Here is a 23,262-nt window from a genome sequence, read left to right on the forward strand (position 1 = left end):
TGGGACTAGGACATGCTGTGCTGCTGGTGGTTCTGTCCTGCTGGTGGTTCTGTTCATCGTGCTTGGAGACGCTGTACTGCTTTAGGCTCTGTCCATGGCACTAGGACATGCTGTGCTGCTGTAGGTTCTGTCCATGGTGCTAGGAGGTGCTGTGCTGCTATAGGTTCTGTTCATGGTGCTAGGAGGTGCTGTGCTGCTAGAGGTGCTGTCCATGGTGCTAGGAGAAGCTGTGCTGCTGTAGGTTCTGTACCTGGTGCTTGGAGGGGCTGTGCTTCTGAAGGTTCTGTTTATGTTTCTAGGAGGTGCTGTGCTGTAGGTTCTGGCCATGGTGCTATGAGGCGCCGTGCTGCTGTAGGTTCTGTCCATGGTGCTAGGAGGTGCTGTGCTGCTGTAGGTTCTGTCCATGGTGCTAGGAGGCGCTGTGCTGCTGTAGGTTCTGTCCATGGTGCTAGGAGGTGCTGTGCTGCTGTAGGTGCTGTCCATGGTGCTAGGAGGTGCTGTGCTGCTGTAGGTGCTGTCCATGGTGCTAGGAGGTGCTGTACTGCTTTAGGCTCTGTCCATGGCACTAGGACATGCTGTGCTGCTGGAGGTTATGTCCATGGTGATAGGAGGTGCTGTGCTGCTGTAGGTGCTGTCCATGGTGCTAGGAGGTGCTGTGCTACTAGAGGTGCTGTCCATGGTGCTAAGGGATGCTGTGCTGCTGCTGGTTCTGTACCTGGTGCTAGGAGGTGCTGTGCTGCTGTAGGTTCTCTCCATTGTGCTAGGAGATGCTGTGCTGCTCGAGGTTCTGTTTATTGTGCTAGGGGGTGCTGTAGGTCCTGGTCATGCTGGTAGGCGACGCTGTGCTGCTGGAGGTTCTTGCCATGGTGCTAGGAGACGCTCTGCTGCTAGAGGTGCTGTCCATGGTGCTAGGAGGTGCTGTGCTGGTGTAGGTGCTGTCCATGGTGCTAGGAGGTGCTGTGCTGCTGTAGGTGCTGTCCATGGTGCTAGGAGGTGCTGTGCAGCTAGAGGTGCTGTCCATGCTGCTAAGAGATGCTGTGCTGCTGCTGGTTCTGTACCTGGTGCTAGGAGGTGCTGTGCTGCTGTAGGTTCTCTCCATTGTGCTAGGAGATGCTGTGCTGCTCGAGGTTCTGTTTATTGTGCTAGGGGGTGCTGTAGGTCCTGGTCATGCGGGTAGGGGACGCTGCGCTGCTGGAGGTTCTTGCCATGGTGCTAGGAGACGCTCTGCTGCTAGAGGTGCTGTCCATGGTGCTAGGAGGTGCTGTGCAGCTAGAAGTGCTGTTCATGGTGCTAAGAGATGCTGTGCTGATGAAGGGTGTGTACATGGTGCTAAGGCGTGCTATGCTGCTAGTGGTGCTTTCCGTGCTGCTAGGAGGTTCTGTGCTGCTAGTGGTGCTGTCGATGGTGCTAGGAGGTGCTGTCCTGATGGAGACCCTCCATGGTGCTAGAAGGTGCTGTGCTGCTGTAGGTTCTCTCCATGGTGCTAGGAGATGCTGTGCTGATGATGGGTGTGTACATGGTGCTAAGGCGTGCTGTGCTGCTAGTGGTGCTGTCCGTGCTGCTAGGAGGTTCTGTGCTGCTAGTGGTGCTGTCGATGGTGCTAGAAGGTGCTGTCCTGATGGTGGCCCTCCATGGTGCTAGAAGGTGCTGTGCTGTTGTAGGTTCTCTCCATGGTGCTTGGAGGTTCTGTGCTTCTGGAGGTTCTTTCATGGTATTAGGAGGTGCTGTGTTGATGGAGGGGTTGTCCACAGTGATGAGGATATCTGTGATTCACCCGGTGCTGCCCATGTTTGTAGGATGTGCGGTGCTGCTAGAGGTTCTATCTATGGTGTTTGAATGTGCTGTGCTGCTTTCCATACTGTTTAGATTCTTGCTGCTATGTTGTCCAGGGTGCCAGGGGTGCTGTGGATGCTGCTGCTTGTGGTGTTAGTTCTGCTGTGTTGCTCAGTGTGCTGTCCACATTGCTGGGGTTGCTGAGCTGCTCTCCTTGTTACTAGGCAATGCTTTTATGCTGGAGAGGCTTCCCATACCTTTAGGCATGCTGTGCTATCAAAAGGTGCTGTTTGACATGGTACATGCTAGTGCTGTACTGCTAGAGAGGCTGCTTGGTGTTAAAAGTACTTTATTGCCTGAGTTGCCATCCCTCATGTTTGGTACTCCAGGGTCACTGTTGTGCCGGAGATGCTGTTTGTTGTATTAACAGGCGCTGTCCTGCGTGAGTTGCTTCCTTGATCTGTGAGTGATCCTGTGCTACGTCAGATGGGTGCTGGAACTGCTGTCCATGGCTTTGATGGTCCTCTTGGTGGTGCTCTGCAAGTGCTGCTGGAGGTGCTCTCCTTGTCAGGTGTTATTGTCCAAAGAGGTGGGTAGCTCAGGCCTCAGCATGGGACATCTGCTGTAGTCAGACCTGCCTTGGACACCTCTGCCTCTGGCCAGAAGCATTATCTGAGATTGCCCCTTCCTTTACGTCTGCGCTGGTGTGATCTATGCTCATGGGATCACAGCCACCACCAGGCCCCAGCTATAGCGTTGTTCACCAGCAAGCACTCCATGCTGAAGTACTCCTGTGACATATGGGTAAAGTGGGGGGAAGAAGGAGATTTTGGATGGTGCAAGGTACACTCTCCCACTGTGATACTAATGATATACAAGTACACTGTTCCGAAGGAACGAGTCCTCAGTGCCAGTGCCGAAGAGGAGTAGGGGTCACCCAAAGCATTTGTGCATTAAGAGGAAGAGCCTCACCCACCATTAGGTGGCATACTTCATCATCGGACCTGCTGCTCGTCGGGGTGGCGCTGCAGTGCCCAACAGGCCCCGCAAGATGGCTCTTAGCCGGAGGTCCTTTTGATGGAAGGTGCAGGAAAAGGTGCCAGGGGTGCTGAGTAATGCCTGTTCTGTGATTGGTGAAGCACTGGGAATTGGGCAGTTGGGTATTGCGGGCCAGCGCGACGAGGAGCTGGCCCGATGATGAGGCATGCCACCTAATGGTGGGTGAGGGCTCTTGCTCCTAATGCGCCAATGCTTTGGGTGGCCCTAATCCCCTTCTGAATTGGCAGTGAGGAGTCGTTTCTTTGTTACCGTGTGCCTGTTGTATGTCATTCCTGTGACGTAGCCAGGATCTCTCGGATTTCTCCGGCCTACCTGTGGCTTGTGGAGGTGCTACCCTTGTTATGGGCTATTGTGCCTCAGGGGGTGTGGTCTGGTCCTGTGTGTTACAGTGGTTTTTGAGGTATTCTCCTTGTCATGCTGTCCTTGTTATGGGCTATTGTGCCTCAGGGGGTGTGGTCTGGTCCTTCTCCTTGTCATGCTGTCCTTGTTATGGGCTATTGTGCCTCAGGGGGTGTGGTCTGGTCCTGTGTGTTACAGTGGTTTTTGAGGTATTCTCCTTGTCATGCTGTCCTTGTTATGGGCTATTGTGCCTCAGGGGGTGTGGTCTGGTCCTGTGTGTTACAGTGGTTTTTGAGGTATTCTCCTTGTCATGCTGTCCTTGTTATGGGCTATTGTGCCTCAGGGGGTGTGGTCTGGTCCTGTGTGTTACAGTTGTTTTTGAGGTATTCTCCTTGTCATGCTGTCCTTGTTATGGGCTATTGTGCCTCAGGGGGTGTGGTCTGGTCCTGTGTGTTACAGTGGTTTTTGAGGTATTCTCCTTGTCATGCTGTCCTTGTTATGGGCTATTGTGCCTCAGGGGGTGTGGTCTGGTCCTGTGTGTTACAGTGGTTTTTGAGGTATTCTCCTTGTCATGCTGTCCTTGTTATGGGCTATTGTGCCTCAGGGGGTGTGGTCTGGTCCTGCTGTGTTACAGTGGTTTTTGAGGTATTCTCCTTGTCATGCTGTCCTTGTTATGGGCTATTGTGCCTCAGGGGTGTGGTCTGGTCATGGTGTTACCAGGGTGCTGTGTTGCAGTGGTTTATGAGGTATTGTTCTCCTTGTCATGCTGTCCTTGTTATGGGTTATTGTGCTTCAGGATGTGTGGTCTGGTCCTGCTGTGTTACAGTGGTTTTTGAGGTATTCTCCTTGTCATGCTGTCCTTGTTATGGGCTATTGTGCCTCAGGGGGTGTGGTCTGGTCCTGTGTGTTACAGTGGTTTTTGAGGTATTCTCCTTGTCATGCTGTCCTTGTTATGGGCTATTGTGCCTCAGGGGGTGTGGTCTGGTCCTGTGTGTTACAGTGGTTTTTGAGGTATTCTCCTTGTCATGCTGTCCTTGTTATGGGCTATTGTGCCTCAGGGGGTGTGGTCTGGTCCTGCTGTGTTACAGTGTTTTTTGAGGTATTCTCCTTGTCATGCTGTCCTTGTTACGGGCTATTGTGCTTCAGGGTGTGTGGCCATGGTGTTACCAGAGTGCTGTGTTGCAGTGTTTTCTTCAGGTATTGTTCTCCTTGTCATGCTGTCCTTGTTATGGATCATTGTGCTTCAGGGTGTGTGGCCATGGTGTTACCAGAGAGCTGTGTTGCAGTGTTTTCTTCAGGTATTGTTCTCCTTGTCATGCTGTCCTTGTTATGGGTTATTGTGCTTCAGGGTGTGTGGCCATGGTTTTACCAGGGTGCTGTGTTGCAGTGGTTTTTGAGTGACTGTTGTCCTTGACATGCTGCTGTTGACACAGATACCCCATTTCCCCTCCCCAAATATTGGTGTTGGGACAGGTGTGCTGCATGGTTTGTAGGAGTTGCTGCCCATGTTGTATTGCGGTTACATTTAAAGACCTGCAAGCGTATGGCTTTCACTGGAACACTGTGAGAACGTTACTGTAGTAAACAGGAATGGCTTTAAAATGTGTCACTGTGTGTTGTAAAACTATGGATGATCTTAAGACATTCAAATAAGTCAAACTGCAGCCCTGATTTATAGATGGCTGTTAGTGTGTGAAACACTTCATTTCTGTCATAGCAGAACTGCGTGGGACCCATGCGATGAGTTTGCACAATTTTCCTGATTTGTGCTGTAATACATCACATGCACTGAGGTTGTGTGTATGTGTTGGAAGAGAGTATGTGTGAAACTCATCCCTCAGGTCCAGGAGGGAATGGAGAGTGTGGAAGTCAACTAGCTGCCCACCCTAGGTGTCCCATGTGGCCACAATACTGCCACATGTCCTGTACTCCCAGGAACTGCTCAATCACTGTATTCCAGAGGCAATGCAGAGATGACATGATTCAGCCTCACGCACCTCCCCTCGCACTGCCACGCAGGCATGCATGGCAGTACAAGCTGTACCTCGCGAAGGCTCTCGTGCCATTAATACGTCCTGCCATTCAGTGGCAGTAAAATAAGACATCCACTGAGCGTGAGCTCCAGTTGTTGTGTCGTGTGGTTGTGCAGAATTGGCTTGCTTTGTGCCGGTAGCCCATCTCAGGCACATGCAGATCTCAGGGAAGCACATGCTAACAATCTAATCCAGTTAATCTGACCAAGCAGCTTGCAAACAACCACAAAACAGGTGGATATGCCACATAAGGCATGAGAGGGGACTCATGGGCAAGACCAATATATGCCGCATAAGGCTTGAGATGAGACTCATGGGCAAGACCAATATATGCCGCATAAGGCATGAGAAGAGACTCATGGGCAAGACCAGTGTAAACACATTGCTGTCCACCCTGCTGTACTGTGCAGACATGCAAGTGAGGTGAAGTAGTGAGCAGATGTTTTGTGTATTCGCCTTTATCTTGCACAGTGCACATGCAATGGTGGTACACTCCAGGGCATGTCTGGTGCATTAAATGTACATCAAGAGTCAGTGCCATTGTTATCTCCTCATGTGGTCAGGATGGGAGATGTTATCAGTTCCATTGAGTTGTGTGATGGTCTGGGAGTACTTGGCACTGACACAGGTGAAGATCAGTTTTTACACATCTACAAATTCATAGACAGTTGGCTCTCCTTGTTGTCAAAGACTCACTCTCTTGCCTTTAGTGGCACTAGCTGGATGTGAATGCATGTGCGTACAGTCAATTACAAGCACAACACCCGGGGAAGGGGTGTGGAGTAGATGTACCCCCTAAAGGTGAATCAATAGTCTTCCTGTCAGTGGGGCGTTTCATTCAGTATCCCACTTGCCCTAACCATGGATTCACAAGACGGCGTGAAAGCCAATGCATGTGCGAATCCCACGCTATATTTACTGCTACAAGTAGCACGGTCGGGCAGCGCTCTCCGCAGCTTCTGGAGAGAAGGTGTTTCAGTTCTGAACCTCATGTTCAGCTGCGGCTCATCCTTCCTGAGCTCCATGGTGGACAGTATATTGTCTTTGTTGGGCTAGTGTGTTTTTAGGAAATGATGGGCCTCATAATTATTCATATGAGTCAATCATAGCCTTCTCCATAAATATCCTCCATAGCTGCTTCCTCTCCTCAAAGTCTTCCGGAGAGTAGGTAACGGCATCAGGTGTGTCCCGGTGACCACAAGCATGCTGCATCCATGGTCATCCGCGTGAGGGTATTTGCTACGCTTTCATACGGCTGAGAATCAGGTTAAGGTATTCCTTCAGGTGGCGTCCAGCAGGTTTCCTCTTGCTGTCAGTTGTAATACCAGTGCAGTTCCCTCTGATCTCACTCTGTTGTGTTGTATTTGAACGTGTTTCTGCTGCATTATCTGAGCTATGGTGGCCTCTAGGGGGAATATAGATCTCTGCATTTCCGCCTCACTGGAGGAAGTTTTAGTTGCTTCAGATGTTGTTGATAAGCTACTAAATATAGACCGCTGTTGGGGCTGTGGTCATTTCAACCTTGTTTATTACTTCTTGGAATTCAAGGTATTCAGTGGAGTATTTGTGATTCCATAATTCTCCATAACATTATAGTGTGAACCAGTAAGCCTGGATATTCTCCTATTTGGGTCTGAGCGTTGAGAACCTTCCAGGTTATCACAGTTTAGACACTGGACCCTAAAGTTGGATCTTACGCCATCACGTTGATGCCCAGGGTAAACCATCCGGTCCAGGTTGATATACTTCTTGCTTACTTTCATAGTCGTCTTCGCCCTCCGCTGGGCCTGAGGATCTTCCTCAGGTGGTTTAGATGATCCTTTAAGCTGGATCTGAGGGCTACTATGTTGTCCACAGAAACAACAGAGAAAACCTCCAACACAGGGAGGACGTCATTCACCAACCTCTACAATGTGGAAGGGGCGTTTGTCATGGCTGCGGCCACGTGTCCCTTCCTGTTTCGAACAACAGAGCCTGTGCTGGCTTTCTTAGAAAAATGTGCGACCAACAGCTAGCTAACATTGGGCTGTCAGTCGGATCGCCCACCCAGCTGATGGCAGACATTCTGCTATCGTTCTTGTCCCTCCGCGAGACTGCCAGTGACAGCCTGGTGGTCCCAGGCAGGAAAAAGGATTACCACCCCACTCCCAGGGAAAAATACTCTCAGTGCACTAGGGCCAGTTTTGTTTTCAGTTTTCAACAACAAACTCCTACTTTGGAAGTTTGTTGTTAAAAAGCAAACAAAACTTTGTTGTGTGGGTGCAGTGAAGATGGTGCCTGTACAGCAAAGTTCAGTGTTTTCAGGGGAGCCACCATTGTAAGGTGAGCTTCACTGCGCCAGGGCAGCGGAGTACATCCTTCTCCTCACCTGGCAGAACAGAGTACACCCTGCACTGCTTAAAATAAGGCAGTATCTCCCTTCACTGAGTCATTTGTATCATCTGTGCACAGGAAGCCCAAGAGAGACTTTCCTCCTTTTACACCACCAGAATCCCTGCCTTCTCCACACAATGTTGGTATAGCTTGAAACTATTCATGTAAATTCCCCAGTGCAGTTGAGATATTTCTGAGATCGTTTTGAGAACAGTGAAGGGTCAGGTCTATGTGTGCTTAAGTACCATGGGAGAAGTACGCTTCATTAGCAGAACCTCTTGCTCCGGCTTGTGTTCAGGGATCATGGTTTTATAATCAGACCATTCTTTTGGGAGTTCTTGACTAGTTGGAAGATGCCGGACCCAAGTTTAGCGCTGTTCAGCAATAGCTAATTTTCTGCACCCACACTGATGGTGTGAGGATGCGGGGATATGCTCTAGGACATCCGGCAGTAGAGAAATCCACCCTCCCTAAGGAGCCAACTCTAAGCTTTGCAAACGATCTGAGGCTCCGACTGCAGACATCCAGTACTGAGTTGTGCAGCCACCTCCACAACTGTGCAGTTGCAGTTCTATTTCACTGGCACTCCGGGTACAGGTTGGTTGGGTCCTACAGGCAGCGCTACAACTGAAAGGAAAGTACAGAACGTTTTGGCAGCGCATATCACAAATGTGATACCCTGTGGAGATGCCGGTGCTTGGGATGTGCTGTTCAGCCCTCAGGGTCTCTGTGCGGCGGACGTGAAGGCCAGGAGAACCACAACAGTGCCTGCAATGAGGCATGCATCATAGCTAAAGTATGCCAAAAACAGACCGAGAGTGAAACTGTGCTTTACCCGGCACATCAGTCCCTCGCTGAAGGCCCTCAAATGATCCACTGCTGTCTACGAGGGGAGCACCACACCTATTATGGTGGTATTGCCTGATCTTTGATCATTTTGTCTATTGTGGGAAATGTTCATGGTTCAGAAAAGCCACAAAGAGTGGTAAGGTGGACTTTTTCAGGTCCTGCTCTTCGGCACAGTATAAGGGACCCCGGCAGGAAGAGGGGCGCACAGAAGGTGGGGCGGGGAGAGAAGTACTGATGAAGTCCACGAAGGAAATTGAAGCACTGTCTTAGCTAAGTTAAAGTCTCTCCATGAACTAGTGAAAGGGGTGCAACATTCACTAGTCACCAGTGTGCCATCTGCTCACCTCCACCTGACACTCCAACTAGGTCAGGAGAGGTCTCCATGTTCTAACTAAAAGCAGAAGCACTTAAAGCTGCAGAGAGGAATAATTATCTTGCAATACACAAGCCACCATCCCAGGCACTGTACAAAGGTCCTACTCTTGGGCCATTTGGTTCATGGGTGGAGCTGGTAACCGGGCACAATTACTTGAGTTTGTTTAGTGGGTCAGCAATACCAGTCCAGCTTTAAAATTTCATTACAGCCATAGTAATAAAATAATGTACTATCTTGATTTGTCTGTAAATGTTAATGATGGTTCTGTATCTACCTCTATTTTCTGAAAACCTGCTGGTGGAACATTCTACTGCAGTACACAAGGTGCCATTCCTAAGCACTTAGGGATGTTTTATCCTTTGGCTGGCTTTTATGTATACACGTAATCAAAAGTTCAAAAACTATCAATGAAATTTTGAGTGCCAGATTCTGATTAAGAACCTAGCCCAAATAATACGCCAATCCATAAAACGGACATGATTCTGCCTTCGGATAACGCTTGTCACCACTAAACCAAAGAACAGAAGATGCCAAGATTGTTTCATGATATTCAGCCCTGTCTGTAACAAGGTAACTATAACTACATGTAGTAGACCCCATTGGAATGTTTGTAAGCAGAGCTCCTCACTTTGATCTCACATTATTCTCTTAGATAACCCGAAAGATTACTTTGCCTGCACTCGTAAGAAGAGACTGACATAATCTTCATTACTTGTAATTTGTTTACAGTACTTCCTTTTGGCTTGACATGGCCAACTGTCTCACACAATGGCTGAGAGTCTCAGACAGTGTCATTTTGCCGACTGCGAGTGGCGTTTCCAAGAGGTCCATGTGAGGTGTGCCCAAAGGGGCCAGAACTCGTTGCCCTTTGTGTCACACCTCACATGGACCCCTTTGTCTCTCAGGAAGTTCAGAACCCTCCAGCATCCGTTGCAGGGAGCCTTGGGGGATGTGTTTCAGTTGGAGTGAAAGTTTCCACTCCTCAGTGCATTCCCTCCCACCCCGTGGCATTGAGTCCTCGGGTTCTGAAGAAGATTTGCCATGATTGGACACAAGTCATTCTTATTGCCCTGGATTAACCACAAATGGTGTGCTAATTGTGTCCCCTCTTCATCTTTCACTCAGAGTGGACCTGCTGTCCCAGGCAGGGAGAGTGGTCCTGTACCCTGATCTTCACAGTTCTTACTTACAAGTGTGGAGATTAAACAGGCACATATGAGAGTTCTCAACTACCACCTGAAGTGGAGGACATGGGCATTTTGGTGTCACCCTTCTAAAAATCTGTTTCCTCTGGACACAGATGTGCAGAGAGGAGGACTGCTCCTTTAAAAGCATCTCTTGTCAGCATAGGAAATCTGCCTTTTTCTTCGTCCCCACCCTATTTTCTTTACTTTTTTCTGAACCCTAATTTTCCCGGACATAGAACTCTTTGCACTTTATCTGTGCTGTGCTGTACCCCAAGTATCTTCCATCCATTCTTCAATTGTGTTACTTTGTTGTGCACTGAGTTGTATTGCTCTATTGCCAAAGCAGCTGAATGGATTTATTGTGAGGCCTGTTTGTGCAGCATGAAGTAGACAGTCTACTCCACAGCCCACCCCCCTCTTAAGGAGTGAGCCTTGACGCTTCAGTTCCAAAGGAGGCCATGGGTATTTCAGTGATCCTGCACCAAACTGCAAATCGAACCATAAGTAGTAGCTTTAGGAATATGTATTGACCTTATGGCCACATCTCTGAATCCCAGATGTTCCACCCAGCCTTGCATCTTTCTGAGGTTGATAAATAAGTACTGTTGCTTTGGGTAACCTTAACAATCTGTTGCCCAACACCAAGAAGCCCAGTGTGTCGTGCATTACTAATACATATGTCTATGTTATGCTATGCTAAGCTATGCTATGCTATGTTAGGGTCACTGAGGCTGGAAGGGCCACAAGAAACCTCACAGTTCAGAGGAAAGAATCAGGCGTCGCCTGTCACACCCACTCTGACAGAACGGTGTTGAACCATTCAATATTAGGGTCTAAAGCAAGCGTCCCAGTGCAGGGCGTGATGGATAATTGTGCAGATAGGTTGAGAAGGACCCAAGTGTTTTAGGGTGTAATAGTCTCCAGTTGCCAGCAAGTGTCTTGACTGAAAGGCTGAGTTTTTGTACTTATATTTAATATATTTATATCTTTAATTGAATATGTACAATATATTGAATGCTTCTGTCCTTTGAGTTGGGACTTTGGACGTGGTGTAGAGGTTGGCAGAACAATTACTCCATCACAGGTATGATGGATGTCCCGCCCGTATTATAACAACTACAGTAGAACACAATATGCTGAAATACAGGAAATAGACATCCACCACATTTGTGAAGGAGTAAGCTGTCCTCCAAAGTCTAATTCATGCCTTTTATCAACCTATTTCTAAACGTGATTAAATGTGCACTGAAAATGCCCACGTTCCTGCTATTCATGTCGTATCTTCTCTTCTCCCCAGGTGGAAGACGTCTTTACTCTTTCTATCCCACAACTTTGCTCAGAGCGTAACCAGGGCTACACCCATTTCCGCATGCAGGGGCGCTACGCCTACACCGTACCTGTCTTCTTTGGAGGGACGCACAAAGTCTGGGGGCTGACTGCTGTTCTCACTGACTTGGCCCTCAAGCTGCTGGTTCCCAACGCCTATCGGAGCAGGTTGAGTGGACCTCAGAAGCCATAGTCACAAATACTGTATGGTTCCCAAAACCTGTTAAGCGGATGTCGGAAGCTATATCACTCACCCCATCTGGTGATCCAGGCATAATGGTAGATTGATGTCTAGTCTTCCCCAAGGCCAAGGGAACGACTGAGAATCTAATGCTCTCAGAATCTTCAAATTAGGAATCCTTGGAGGTGATGAGCATTCGGGTCACAGAGTGTCTTTCCTTTGCTCCGCTGGCTGCATATGTAGCACATGTCATACGCCTGTTCTCAGAAGCAGGGGGAAGGAGATGGGAGACGAATCTGTTTAACCTCATCATCAGGGGCTGTGCCCTCCTGTCCATCCACACCAATCGTGGAGGCGAGACTTATCTGACCAAAGAGCACATTCTAAACACACTTCACTGAATTGCTCTCCATGACTACCAGACGTCAAAAGAAAATGGGTTTAAGGCAAATAAAGGGAGCAGATTGATCTTCAGTCAGCCTCCTCTCTCTGTTTGTTCCACTGGATCTTTCTCAGAATTTAGGGAGATACTTAAAGCCTGGGTGTTCTAATTAACTTAGTTCTGAACCTCTAGGCAATAAGTTTCTAGTCCACGTCAGGACCCCCTTGCGCGCGAGATGCATGTGCTACAAATACAAATATATACCATAATGTGTAAGTGCAGGTGATGTGGGTAGTTCTTTCCTGGGCGGAGCTTTGGTTGGTTCCTTCGTTACATTAGACTTAGCACAAATTACCACCACACAAAGCTTCAAACCATATGTTTCTTTGGTGTAGTGTTTTGACTGAACCACTCCCTTAGCTGTGAATACACAAGGATTTGATTGAATATCGATTTCATGCAGTGACTGATTGGGCAGACGAGTAAAGCGAGACACATTGGACATGAGCGCCTATCATCAGGAGCTTAAGAAGAGGAGAACGTAGGGAGGAACGGGTCTTTCAAGCAGGAAAGCGAATGGAGAAGCGCACTGGTGTCTGTTTACCAAAACAGTAACTGGCCCTTTGGTCACTTTTAAAGCAGCAACTGCTACTATGTGGCTGATTTGTGGGATGCAGGGCTTCTAGGAGCTGGGTTTGCTATATTGATTATGGTGTGAGCCCTAAAGCAAATGCTAGGCTGGTACTACTTAAATGCTCCGTAATCTGTTAATCTAGAAAGGCCTGACCCAGGCATGTAAACTGCATCTTTTAGGATTTACACTCTGTAAGGTTACTCTTTTTGGGTATTTCCAAACATTCCCTTAAGACTTGTGCATAAAGTGTGAACGTCAAAATGTGCGAATGTATATGAATGGTATTCATATGTATTGATGACATGCACCTGTTCACTTTACCCTGGGGTTGTGTCCTCCAGTTTTGCTCCACTTATCACACAGGCTTTTCACACACTGCTGTACTTTTTGGGACCAGTCTTTGCAATGCATACTGGTGTGTGCAGCGAAACAAAAACATTTCACTCACTATTTGAACGTTTTTGTAGTCCATTATTTGCACAGCCAGTAATGGAATAGCTCTTTACGCATGTTTTGCAGTATCTGCCTCTTGGAAATTTGTTGTTTGTGCTGGGTCACCCCAATTTTTGTGTTTCCTTGCTGAACCCTTTTTCCTAAACTTGTTTTTTGCTGGCTTTATAACTTTGTACACTTTACTCCTGCTAATCAGTGGTAGCGTGTCTGTGGTCTCTCTTCCATTATGATGAACTTTGCATACCCCAATTGGCATATTTAACTTACCTAGAAGTCCATATTATATGGTATCCTAAGTGTTCCCAGAGCCTGTAAGTTAAATGTCACCAGTGGGCTGCAGCACCCATCATGCCACCTACTGCAGTGACAGGGCAAACATGACTGCAGGCCTGCTATGTGTAGCATAGTGGTGCAGGGTGTTTTAACTGCAAATTTGATCTGTCAAGATAACCCCTTTTGAGAGGTCTAAACCCTCCTTTTAAATATTAATAAGACATCTGTGTTAGCCCTATTCCACGAGGCAGGGTGCATGGTATTTAAAAGTAAGACACACACAAATTTAATGTTAAATGAGTCCTTACAGTGAAAATACCCAAATGGCTATTTTCATTGAAACAAAGGAAATTATCGGGAAACAATATCACATTTACAAATTGCTGTCTCTGCTCAGGAAACAGCAACAGAGTTAATTTTTCAACTTTTTAAAATATTTATTACAGACCAAGTTCATTGGTAAAGTTGGATTTCCAATAAGTATTTTTAGAACTGGTACTTTTAGAAAGTGTCTGGTTACTTGCCTAAAGCGTCTACAGCAGGGATCTCAACCTTGTTTCTAATAAGATCTACTTATGATCAATGAAATCCTGCTGAGTTACTGATATTATTAGAAATTGAATGGTGACTACATAAGACAGGATTACAATATTGCTTGCCATATGCAAGATTACCAGCAGAGATCACCTCAGTGCATCTGGCATGGTTGTCAACATTAATGTTAACAATGTTTTGTCAATGTGGAATGCCTCTACAAGAATAACAAATAACAGTCACAGCTGCAATGCCCTGAGCACCAAGCTAATGATATTAGTAATAAATCTCTCCGGCATCATTTGACTGTTTTTTCACTCAAATATCAGCTTTAAATATATTTTGGAAAGTCAACTATTTTCCCCAGACATAAACTTATGAGTTCTGAAAATACACACATTTCAGTCTCATATAATATGCTTTTCAGTTTTGGAATGCATTCAGCCAAACAAAAGCTTCTAATTTAGTCCATTGAGCTGCACACAAGAGAACTATTTACAGGTAGCTGGAGAGCTATCAGTAGCTTATGAGCTACCCATTAGAGAGGTCTACTCTGGAGGCCCTTTTGCACAAGCTTCCAGCCGTCACGCATGAGCTGAATTGTCCCTTTGATGATGTGTGAACTTGCTCCCAGATCTGATAAAAGACCATTGTTGTGTGGATGTGTTCTGTTTCTCTGGCATGTTCAGCATCTGGGCAATTTCCAGGAACCTAAATAACTGCAAAAAGGCCTACCCTGTCACAGTTAGATGTAGCTAGCACCTGGGCCTGCCCCCTTTCTTTGTCCCCCTACCTAGTCAGGCACTGTTAGAAATTGGGTCTCTAGTTGACAAAAGTATGCACCCTGTCCAAGTAGGGACCACAGTCCTAGTCAGCGTAAGTCAGTTACACTTCCTAAGTTAACCCATGCTCACCTTCTAGTAGTGTGTCACAGAGCGGTCAGGCTTCACCTGTGAGGTAATGTATAAAGTTTTTCTGCAATGCTTGGATTACAGTAACACAGTAAAAACACCACAGAAATACTCCACACCAGTTTAGAAAACAGGGAATATGTATCTGATTAAACTTAGACCCAAACTACAAAAATCCAATTACATTTGCATAGGTTATCACGGTTCAAGCGTATTATTGAAAACCACAGTGCTTCAAAAGATGTGGTGCTCCCTTTCAGGTATTTATGGTAAGTTCTCTTTAGAGTACTACTAGGAAAGCACTTGCAATTATAGTTCCAATGCAGTCTCCTTACTGGGATGGTTTGCAGGGTATCTCGGCTCCCCCAACCTCTCAAGATTAGAAATGAGTGCGGGGCAGAAACACAAAACAGGCAGCCCAGAGCTGCGGCATGGGGACTCGATCGGTATTCACGCACGGAGACTGAGCAGTTAGCCCGCTCCCCTTCATCAGTGTACATTGTCGTGTCTGGACTGCCGTGTGGAGATATCCTCAGTCGCGGCAGCTGGCCCAGCCACAAAGCGACATTGTAGAATGCTGGGAAGTGCTCGACAAACACTGGGCTGGTAAACGAAGAAGCGCTAGACACGCGCTGACTTGGTACACGTAGGTGTCCTTTGAGGTTGTAGAGCAGGAGTAGTCCTTCTCCCTGCAAGAGACAGCAAGCCAACACAGTAGATCAAGCAGCGAAGTGGCAGTCCCTTCCAACACCACAGCAATCTGTAGGCCAACACAACAGAGCAGTTAGCAAAGTGACAGTCCCTTTTGGCAGCACAGCTCCTCTTCTTGGCAGAGCCTCCTCAGGCCCCAAAAATGAACTGATTTGGTGGGATTTGGGGTCCAATTCTTATACCAAAAAGTGTCTGTGAAGTGGGGAAGCCTTGAAAAGAGGCCTTTGAAGATCACAAGGTCCCTTCCCTTCCTTCACTGAATCCAGACTCTCTACAGGGTGGTATGCAGCCCTGTGTGCGAGGACATGGAAAGCTCTATTCAGGTGTAGGTGTCAGCCCCTTTCTCCCACCTTAGCCCAGGAGGGCCCATTAGCCAGGTGATGGGACATCAGATGCAAATGTCACACCAAAGCTTCCTTTGTGCATGACTGTCTAGAGGGAATGCACAATGTCCAGGTTTCAACTATCCCTGACGTGTATTCAGGGACAGGCAGAGGCACAGAGGCCCTCATTCTGATTCTGGCGGGCGGCGGAGGCCGCCCGCCAGAATTCAGCCCTCCATAATACCGCTCCGCGGTCAAAAGACCGCGGAGGGTATTATGAGTTTTTCCCTGGGCTGGCGGGCGGTCTCCAAAAGACCGCCCGCCAGCCCAGGGAAAAACTCCCTTCCCACGAGGATGCCGGCTCGTAATCGAGCCGGCGGAGTGGGAAGGTGCGACGGGTGCTGTTGCACCCGTCGCGTATTTCACTGTCTGCAAGGCAGACAGTGAAATACATTTTGGGGCCCTCTTACGGGGGACCCGCGACTCCCCCTCCCGCCATCCGGTTCCCGGCGGGAGAACCGCCAGGAACTGGATGGCGGGAGGGGGAGTCGGAATCCCCAAGCCGGTGCAGCAAGCTGCGCCGGCTTGGAGGATTCCTTGGGGGCATCGGGAAACCGGCGGGAGACCGCCGGTTTCCCTTCTCTGACCGCGGCTAAGCCGCCGCGGTCAGAATGCCCCGCGGGGCACCGCCGGCCTGTCGGCGGTGCTCCCGCGTGCCGCGGCCCTGGCGGTTCTATACCGCCAGGGTCGTAATGAGGGCCAGAATGTTTAAAGTAAGAAAATGGCAACATTATAAAAGTGCCATATTCAGATTTACAATTTAAAATCTGACTTCACCATCAATTGTGATTTTAAATTGTGAGTCCAGAGACACCAAACTCCATATTTCTATCTTTTCCCAATTGGAAATTACACCTAAAATATATTTTTAGATAATCCCAATGTTATCCTATGGGAGAGGTAGGCATTGCCATAGTGAAAAATGAATTTAAGAGTTTTTCACCACCTGGATATTCCAAACTTAAAAGTACTTCTCCAACTCTTTAAATACACTGCAGCATGCCCTTGGGGCTAATTACAACCTACCTTAGGGATGACGTACAAGTAATAAAAAGGACGGTTTGGGCCAGGGAAGCGGGTACACTTGCCAGGTCGAAATGGCAGTTTAAAACTATACACGCAGGCTCTGAGGTAGAAAGATCTCCAGGTAGAAAAGGTAGGAGAGGCTGGGGCTTGTGAATAGCATCTTGTAGTACATGACTCCGACACACTGAGATGAAAAGAGCTGGTCTGTAGTGGTGGAGTTTGAATATCTTAGTCAAGAGTAGATAAGCTGTGGCGGTTTATCACTCAGAGCCATGGAGTTTGTTACTTATTTGTTTTTGTATCTGAAAAGAAGTGTTCCAGGTCATTGCATCATAAAACGTACATAGAATGACATTAGTTAAGTTGTCCAAATTACTCAAAGTGGCCGTAAGTGTTTATTTATTATGTAGGTAATTAAAACCCATTACAGTTTTAACAGAGGCACAAGCATAATAAAAACTTCAAGTCAAAGCAAAAAACACACACGGTTTTTAAGGCAAGGCGTAAAACAGTTTGGGGCATATTTAAGAGCCCCTAGCGTCACCTTAGCACTGCCATTGTATCATTTTTTTCTACACTAAGGTGGCACTAAAGTGGGCTTTGTCCCGCGCCATATTTACAAAGTGGCGCAACACATTAATTGCGCCACTTTGTAAACCATTGCGCCCCATTATGCCTGTGCCAGGCATAATGTATGGAAGTGGAGGCGTTTCCCCGTTAGCGGGGCTGAAAAAATGACGCAACAAAATCTAAGAGATTTTCTTGTGCTTTTTTTTTAGCACTTTTAACGCCTCTCAGAGCAGGCGTTAAAAGGGGGATACCATTATTTGTAATAGGCCCCTAGGTACTCTGCAGGAGTAGCACCAAAAGTTTGGGTGCTGAGTACATCAATAGCATCAAAATAAATGATGCAATTGCCCCTACCCTGCACCATGGTGCGTCGTATTATAAATATGATGCACACCTGGTGGCAGAAGGGGGGCGCTAAGGGGTGCAAGGAAAGTGGCGCTGCACTAGGTGCGGCGCCACTTTCCTTAAATCTGCCCCTATACATTTTTTAAAGAGTACTCCTATGTGTTTTGTTCTCTTACGACAGTAGGGTAAGCTGCGAGCCTATCCATAGTTGCAAGTTGCAGCAAATATTACCACTTTTGCCAACAACTAAAAAGCACAGAGAGACTATTATACACTTCTAGGGGGAAGAACATTGTTACTAGTTGCAAAAGGAGTTAAAACGCTCATCAAGATAGAAAAAAGCCTTATTGATTCCAACAAATTGGAAAGTGCAAAGAATGAGCACTTTTGTCAACAGCGAGAAGGCAGAAGAGAGGCAAAGTACGTACCTAGCAGCAAAGGCGTTGTTACAAGTAACAAGCATGTTAAAACGAACTTCAAGGTAAAGACGAAAATGGAAAAAGCTTATTGGTTCATTTAAAGTGCAATACCAGAATATTAGCAGCAGCTCTTCATGGATTGAGTCTGCGAGCACTTAGCCCTAGAGGACGCCCTAGAATATGCACCCAAGTTCGATGTTTGAGCTAGAGTCAATCAGAAAGGAAGGAGTCCACGATAAGGTGTAAAGCGCCAGGTACGGGGGATCCAGGGAGCACCAGCTGAACTTGGCAAGAGGCAGTAAGGGCTGAGTGCAAAGACCAGTGGCTAAAGTGTCATGAAGGATGCAGTAAGGTTTCTTAGATGGGTTCAAGAAGTGATCAGATGAGAGGCTAAGCCTCGCAGCACCCCAGTGACAAATCTCATGAGTACACACAGTGGAAGTTGACGATCACTCCACTCAAGCCGTAGTGGTCTTCAAACCTTATACTGCTGCACCCACCCCAGTGGGGAAAAAAGTCATTGAGGCCCCCCTCCGAATGTTTCACAATTATTCTAATAAATTGGCAATCTTTAAATATGCCTACACTTATTTAAACATTGCAGTTAAGTTCTGTTTCTGTTTAAAAATGCAATCAAATACATGATGCCAAACATACTATTCTGGTCAGGCAGGGGTGGCATAACAAGGGCCCCCTCAGCACAGTATAGTGGCCTGAGACCTCCTGCGTGAGTCTGGAGAGGGGGCTCATCCATGTACTGGGCAGGGGAACCCCACTGAGGCACGCCTTACTAACATGTAAACGTATCCATAGCGTGATTCTTGGAAGCGGGGGTGGGCCATTGAAGAGTGTTTGGAGTCCCTTCCCTTTTGACACATACTCTCAGCTTGATGGTAATGGCCCATTACAGAGCTGTTTACTGCTGCTCACTTTTGTTTTACTTTAAAACATGTTATCAGCATGTCACTTGAGGCGCCCCAAGACCCGCTACCTCAAGGGCCTTGCACTGCGCTTCCTTGAACCATCCCATGATTTGAAAGTATGAGTGGGTTTTGACAGAATAAAAATCAGCCTGGGGGCAAGTGATGTAGGGCTTTGAGAGGGACTAGTAAGGCTGGTTAGCTGGTTGCCCTCCTCTGTGCATGACCTTATCAGGGGCTATGTGTCAGACTTCAAGGCCTGTTTGAGGGGCGAGGGGTCTGATGTTACAGAGCAGGTTCTGTTCAGGACTTGGACACCTTGTGCTTTCCTTAATCTGAAAGCCCAGATTAAGGGATTTGTATTATCTGAAGGTTTGGGATCTAAGGCAGTATAGTCCTTGGGTAAGAGTGTCAGTGCTTCCAGAGCTGTCACTCATGGGGTCAGAGATGTTGTAAGTCTCCGACCTAGGGCCCCAGCCTTTCAGGGGGCCCTGACAGAGCCAGCTGTGTTGTGTAGAGTCTTGCCCTGATGACCTTAAATCATTCTTAAACAAATTGTTTTAAATACCAATTTCCTTTAAATGTATTTTTAATGTGGGTGATGTGTGAGATTCTATTACAGACATTTTGAGGGAAAATGTTGTGTTTATGTTTCATACAACATCCCTATAAACAGTTCTTTTAGATCAAAACAGGACCTCACATATGAGAAATAAGAGGGTGTCACAGAGATTATTTGCAGTAACATTACTGAGCTGCTGCTGCTGTTACAATATTGAAACCACAGACACCATCCCTGAATATTAGATGTAAACACGTTTAGAATTGGGACCAGTGACCTGGGCACAGAGGGCATGAAAGAGCTGAAACTGGGTCATGAATTCAAAGCTGTTCAGAACAGGGCCCCCCAAAATATTTTTCGACGAGGGCCCCCATAATCCCTAAGATGTCCTTGCAGGGGCTGTAGCCGTGACTCTTCTACATACTGGCGGAGGGCTGCACCTGCTTGGAGAAGTTCTCACTCAGGGGCTCAGCTTGAAGTTTGAGGAGTAGCAGGCACAGAGGGATTCTAGTGATACTCCAAAAGTTACAGAAGTGAAAGTTGCAAGGAAGATACCAGGTTTATGCATTTGGTTCTGTGAGAAAAGTACGCTGTTGTCAAAAGCCAGCTGAAATAGAGTTATCTTAAAATAGTGCAAAAATCTGGGGAAACCGAGAACAAAACAAGGGTAAATATGAAGGCAAACTCTGAAGCAGGACAGGAGATGTTGTTACTGGAGCAGTTAAGGGAACTGAGCAGTGTTCTAACTTAAGATAGCTCTTATCACCCAATGATGGAGATCACCCTCAGCATAAGAGCAGAAGCCTGGCACTGGAAGATGGAGACCAGGGGTGGCTCATTTGCTATGGCGAAGGAGCGTCGCCCCACTGGCTGTGCCAGAAGCAAAAAAATAAAATAGTTTTTTATTGTTTTATTTTTCTGCTTCTGACACAGCCAGCAGTGCAGGGAGGGGTGGGGCTGGGCCTCGTGAGGTGGGAGGGGAGAGGAGGAGAGAGTGCACCTTAGTGTGCCTGTGCATTTGGCCGGCCAAACACACATGTGCACTTAGGTTTCTCCAGCCCGGCCGTGTCTAACAGCCGGCTGGAGAAACTGCACAGACCCCAGAGCTGTGTCTGAGCATCAGTCACTGCTGCTCAGACCAATCCTCGCGCTGCTTTCTTGCTAGGTTTTGCATGAAAGCAGTGCCAGGGTTGCTGGGGAACCTGTGCTGGTGTCCCAGCAGTGAATGCTGGGAAACCAGAAGAAGAGGAGCGTGAGGAGGCACAAGGCGGAAGGGACGGAGGCGAGGTAAGTGTTTTTTATTTTTTGCTCATCGCTGTCCCAACCTTCCACCCCCCTCCCCGTTCCCTTTCTCTTGAGTTATGCGGCAGCCACCACTGATGGAGACGCAGTTCATAAAGATCTAAGCCGTAACAATAATGAACCAACCAGGGAGGGGAAGAGCACAGAAACAACTGCAGAAGGTCACCCGGAAGAAGGGAGCTGAGGAAGTGAACATAGCAAAAGTATATTACAAAGGGAGGTCGCCTGGCAAACTGTGCGAAAAGTGAAGAACCCACTAACTCGCGGTTGTTCTAGGAGATTTAAATACTGATGCCCCTCACAATGCCCAAGAAGTGAAACAAGCAACAAAAAGTGCTCATGCCCCAAACCATGATGGCTGGCACCTTAGCACTGAACAAAACCCCTACTGAAGGAAGAAAGGCCTCTTTCAATATGTCAAGCTGGCCCCAAACCCATGTATGATGACATTGTTAATATCTACCAGGCGCAGGACACATTTCCATATTACACAAGGTGCCATATTTGCCAGCAACCTGACCATCTTTGTGTCAGGTTTCAGATCTGTAGACCTGCGGAAAGCCCCTGCTCTCCCTGAATACCTGTGTTGTTGGGTGAAATGTAATACACAGCAGACATAAGACCGAGGAAAAATCAGGGAAAGGTGAGAGCGAAATCCTGGCCTAACTAGGGAAACCGAGGGAAATAAAAACGATTGAAAAACAACCCATGTGAAGGATGCACTAACAGGCGTGAACTAGTATGTGAGAGAAAGACTAATATAACAAACTAGCACTGTGCCTTCCTGCTTGGAAGAAGCCCCTCTTAAGCCCCACACTGGTAAGTTGGAGATTGCCAACAGATGCAAGTTGAAGACTAGGCCCAGGTGGAGTTATAACTCCGCTTGCGGAATTGGTGGAATTTGGGTAACTTCGTAATGCTTGTTATGTGGAGTTATCATCAAAGTCTGTCAGTCGGCTCGGGTGGAATTATTCTGCCATTCGCACCTCGCAGGAACGAGGTTCCACAATGCATGCTTGTGAGCGCTGACAAGATTTCCTGACCCCTTGCGTGATTTCCAGTCATCACGGAGCTTTCCGGGGTCACTTTATAATGCCGGTGAATGCGACCGGTCAGAGAGGGCTGCCACTCGAGTAGATTTGCTGCCGCTGAAGTAGATTTTATTCTCGAGCAGCAGCAAAATCAATTCAGTTGGCTGCACGGTCTTGCGGTCATTTTCAGTGCTGCTTGCACTGCTGGTGCTAAATTGCAGTGCAAGCAGCATATTTTCTGCCCGCTGGTGGAATTCCGCAGAACCTTGCAGAATTTTTCCATAACTCAACAGAGTGAAGCTCCAGGAATTCCGCCCACCCCTATTGGAGAGTGAACCGTAATAGCGACCCGCCTTATTTTGCTTTTCCTGAGTCACAGCTGTAAACAGTTTCAGTTTAGGCCACATAAAGTATGCAAAAATATGTTGTTTGATGGTTCTAAAGGAGCATGAGTAGGAAGTATGGTCCCTCAACAAAAACCTCTGCGTTGTCATCTACACTCTTGAGCTTGGAGGCTTCTGTGCCGTGGCAACTCTGAACCCTGATCGATGCAATCCCAAAAGGTGATTCTCTCCGGTCAAGTGTCTAGCTTAATGGCCAGTAATAGACCCGGAGCTTTTTGTTTGTCGCAGTTAGATGCTCAGTTTACACCGGAAAGGTACAAAGTTTAGAGGCAGAGGAAGGACTGAGTTAACAGCTTCTATTTTGGATAGTCGCCACCTCGTTTAGCCAAGCTGAGGCAATGAGAGATCCTTGGATTCTGAAAACACAGTAAGGAAGGCCCAGGATGATGAAATTGATGACCTTCGCTCGTGGCTAAACTGAAAGACATGGATAAATGATAGAGCATTAGATGGGTGACCTATGTGCTAAGAAGGCAAGCACTGGAATGCCTTTCTCTGTGAAATGTGAGGGCTCACTAGCAATTTGCCCCGCTCGGCTGTGACACTCATGTCCATGCAGCAGACAAAGCAGAGCAAGCTCCACAAGGAAGCAGCTACCTCTCTGGCAGTGGAAGAGGTGGTGGTGACAGTAATATGGCCAATAAAGGAGGCATCTCACTGACAGAAGAAGACCTGCAGTCTTAAAACAAGCATTTTCAAAGCCAATAGGTCTTGCTACTGATATTGTAGTTCAAACCTACTAGCTTTGCCAATGCTTTTTTATGCTTTAATTGATTTAAGCAAAATCTATCGCAAGAAGGCCACACGTGCATGCAAATAAGAGCCATTGTGGAATGTGTTCTCTTGTAGTAAAAGACCGAGCATTCCAAGATGGTGCTCGTGCACGCACAATGTATACACACATGA

At 47.4% G+C, this 23,262-nt stretch overlaps 1 protein-coding gene across 1 annotated transcript in view; it reads left to right on the forward strand.

Moving 5' to 3' along the window:
- The window catches only part of NUDT8 (nudix hydrolase 8), a 45,823-nt gene extending 33,853 nt beyond the window's left edge, over window positions 1-11,970 (forward strand). The window contains exon 5 of the mRNA XM_069232986.1: window positions 11,287-11,970. Within this exon, the coding sequence (XP_069089087.1) occupies window positions 11,287-11,508 (222 nt within the window). The 3' untranslated portion in view covers window positions 11,509-11,970. The remainder of the gene's footprint in view (window positions 1-11,286) is intronic.
- The last annotated feature ends 11,292 nt before the right edge of the window (window positions 11,971-23,262 follow it).

This window comes from Pleurodeles waltl, chromosome 4_2, assembly GCF_031143425.1.
Source record: "Pleurodeles waltl isolate 20211129_DDA chromosome 4_2, aPleWal1.hap1.20221129, whole genome shotgun sequence".
NCBI lineage: Eukaryota > Metazoa > Chordata > Amphibia > Caudata > Salamandridae > Pleurodeles > Pleurodeles waltl.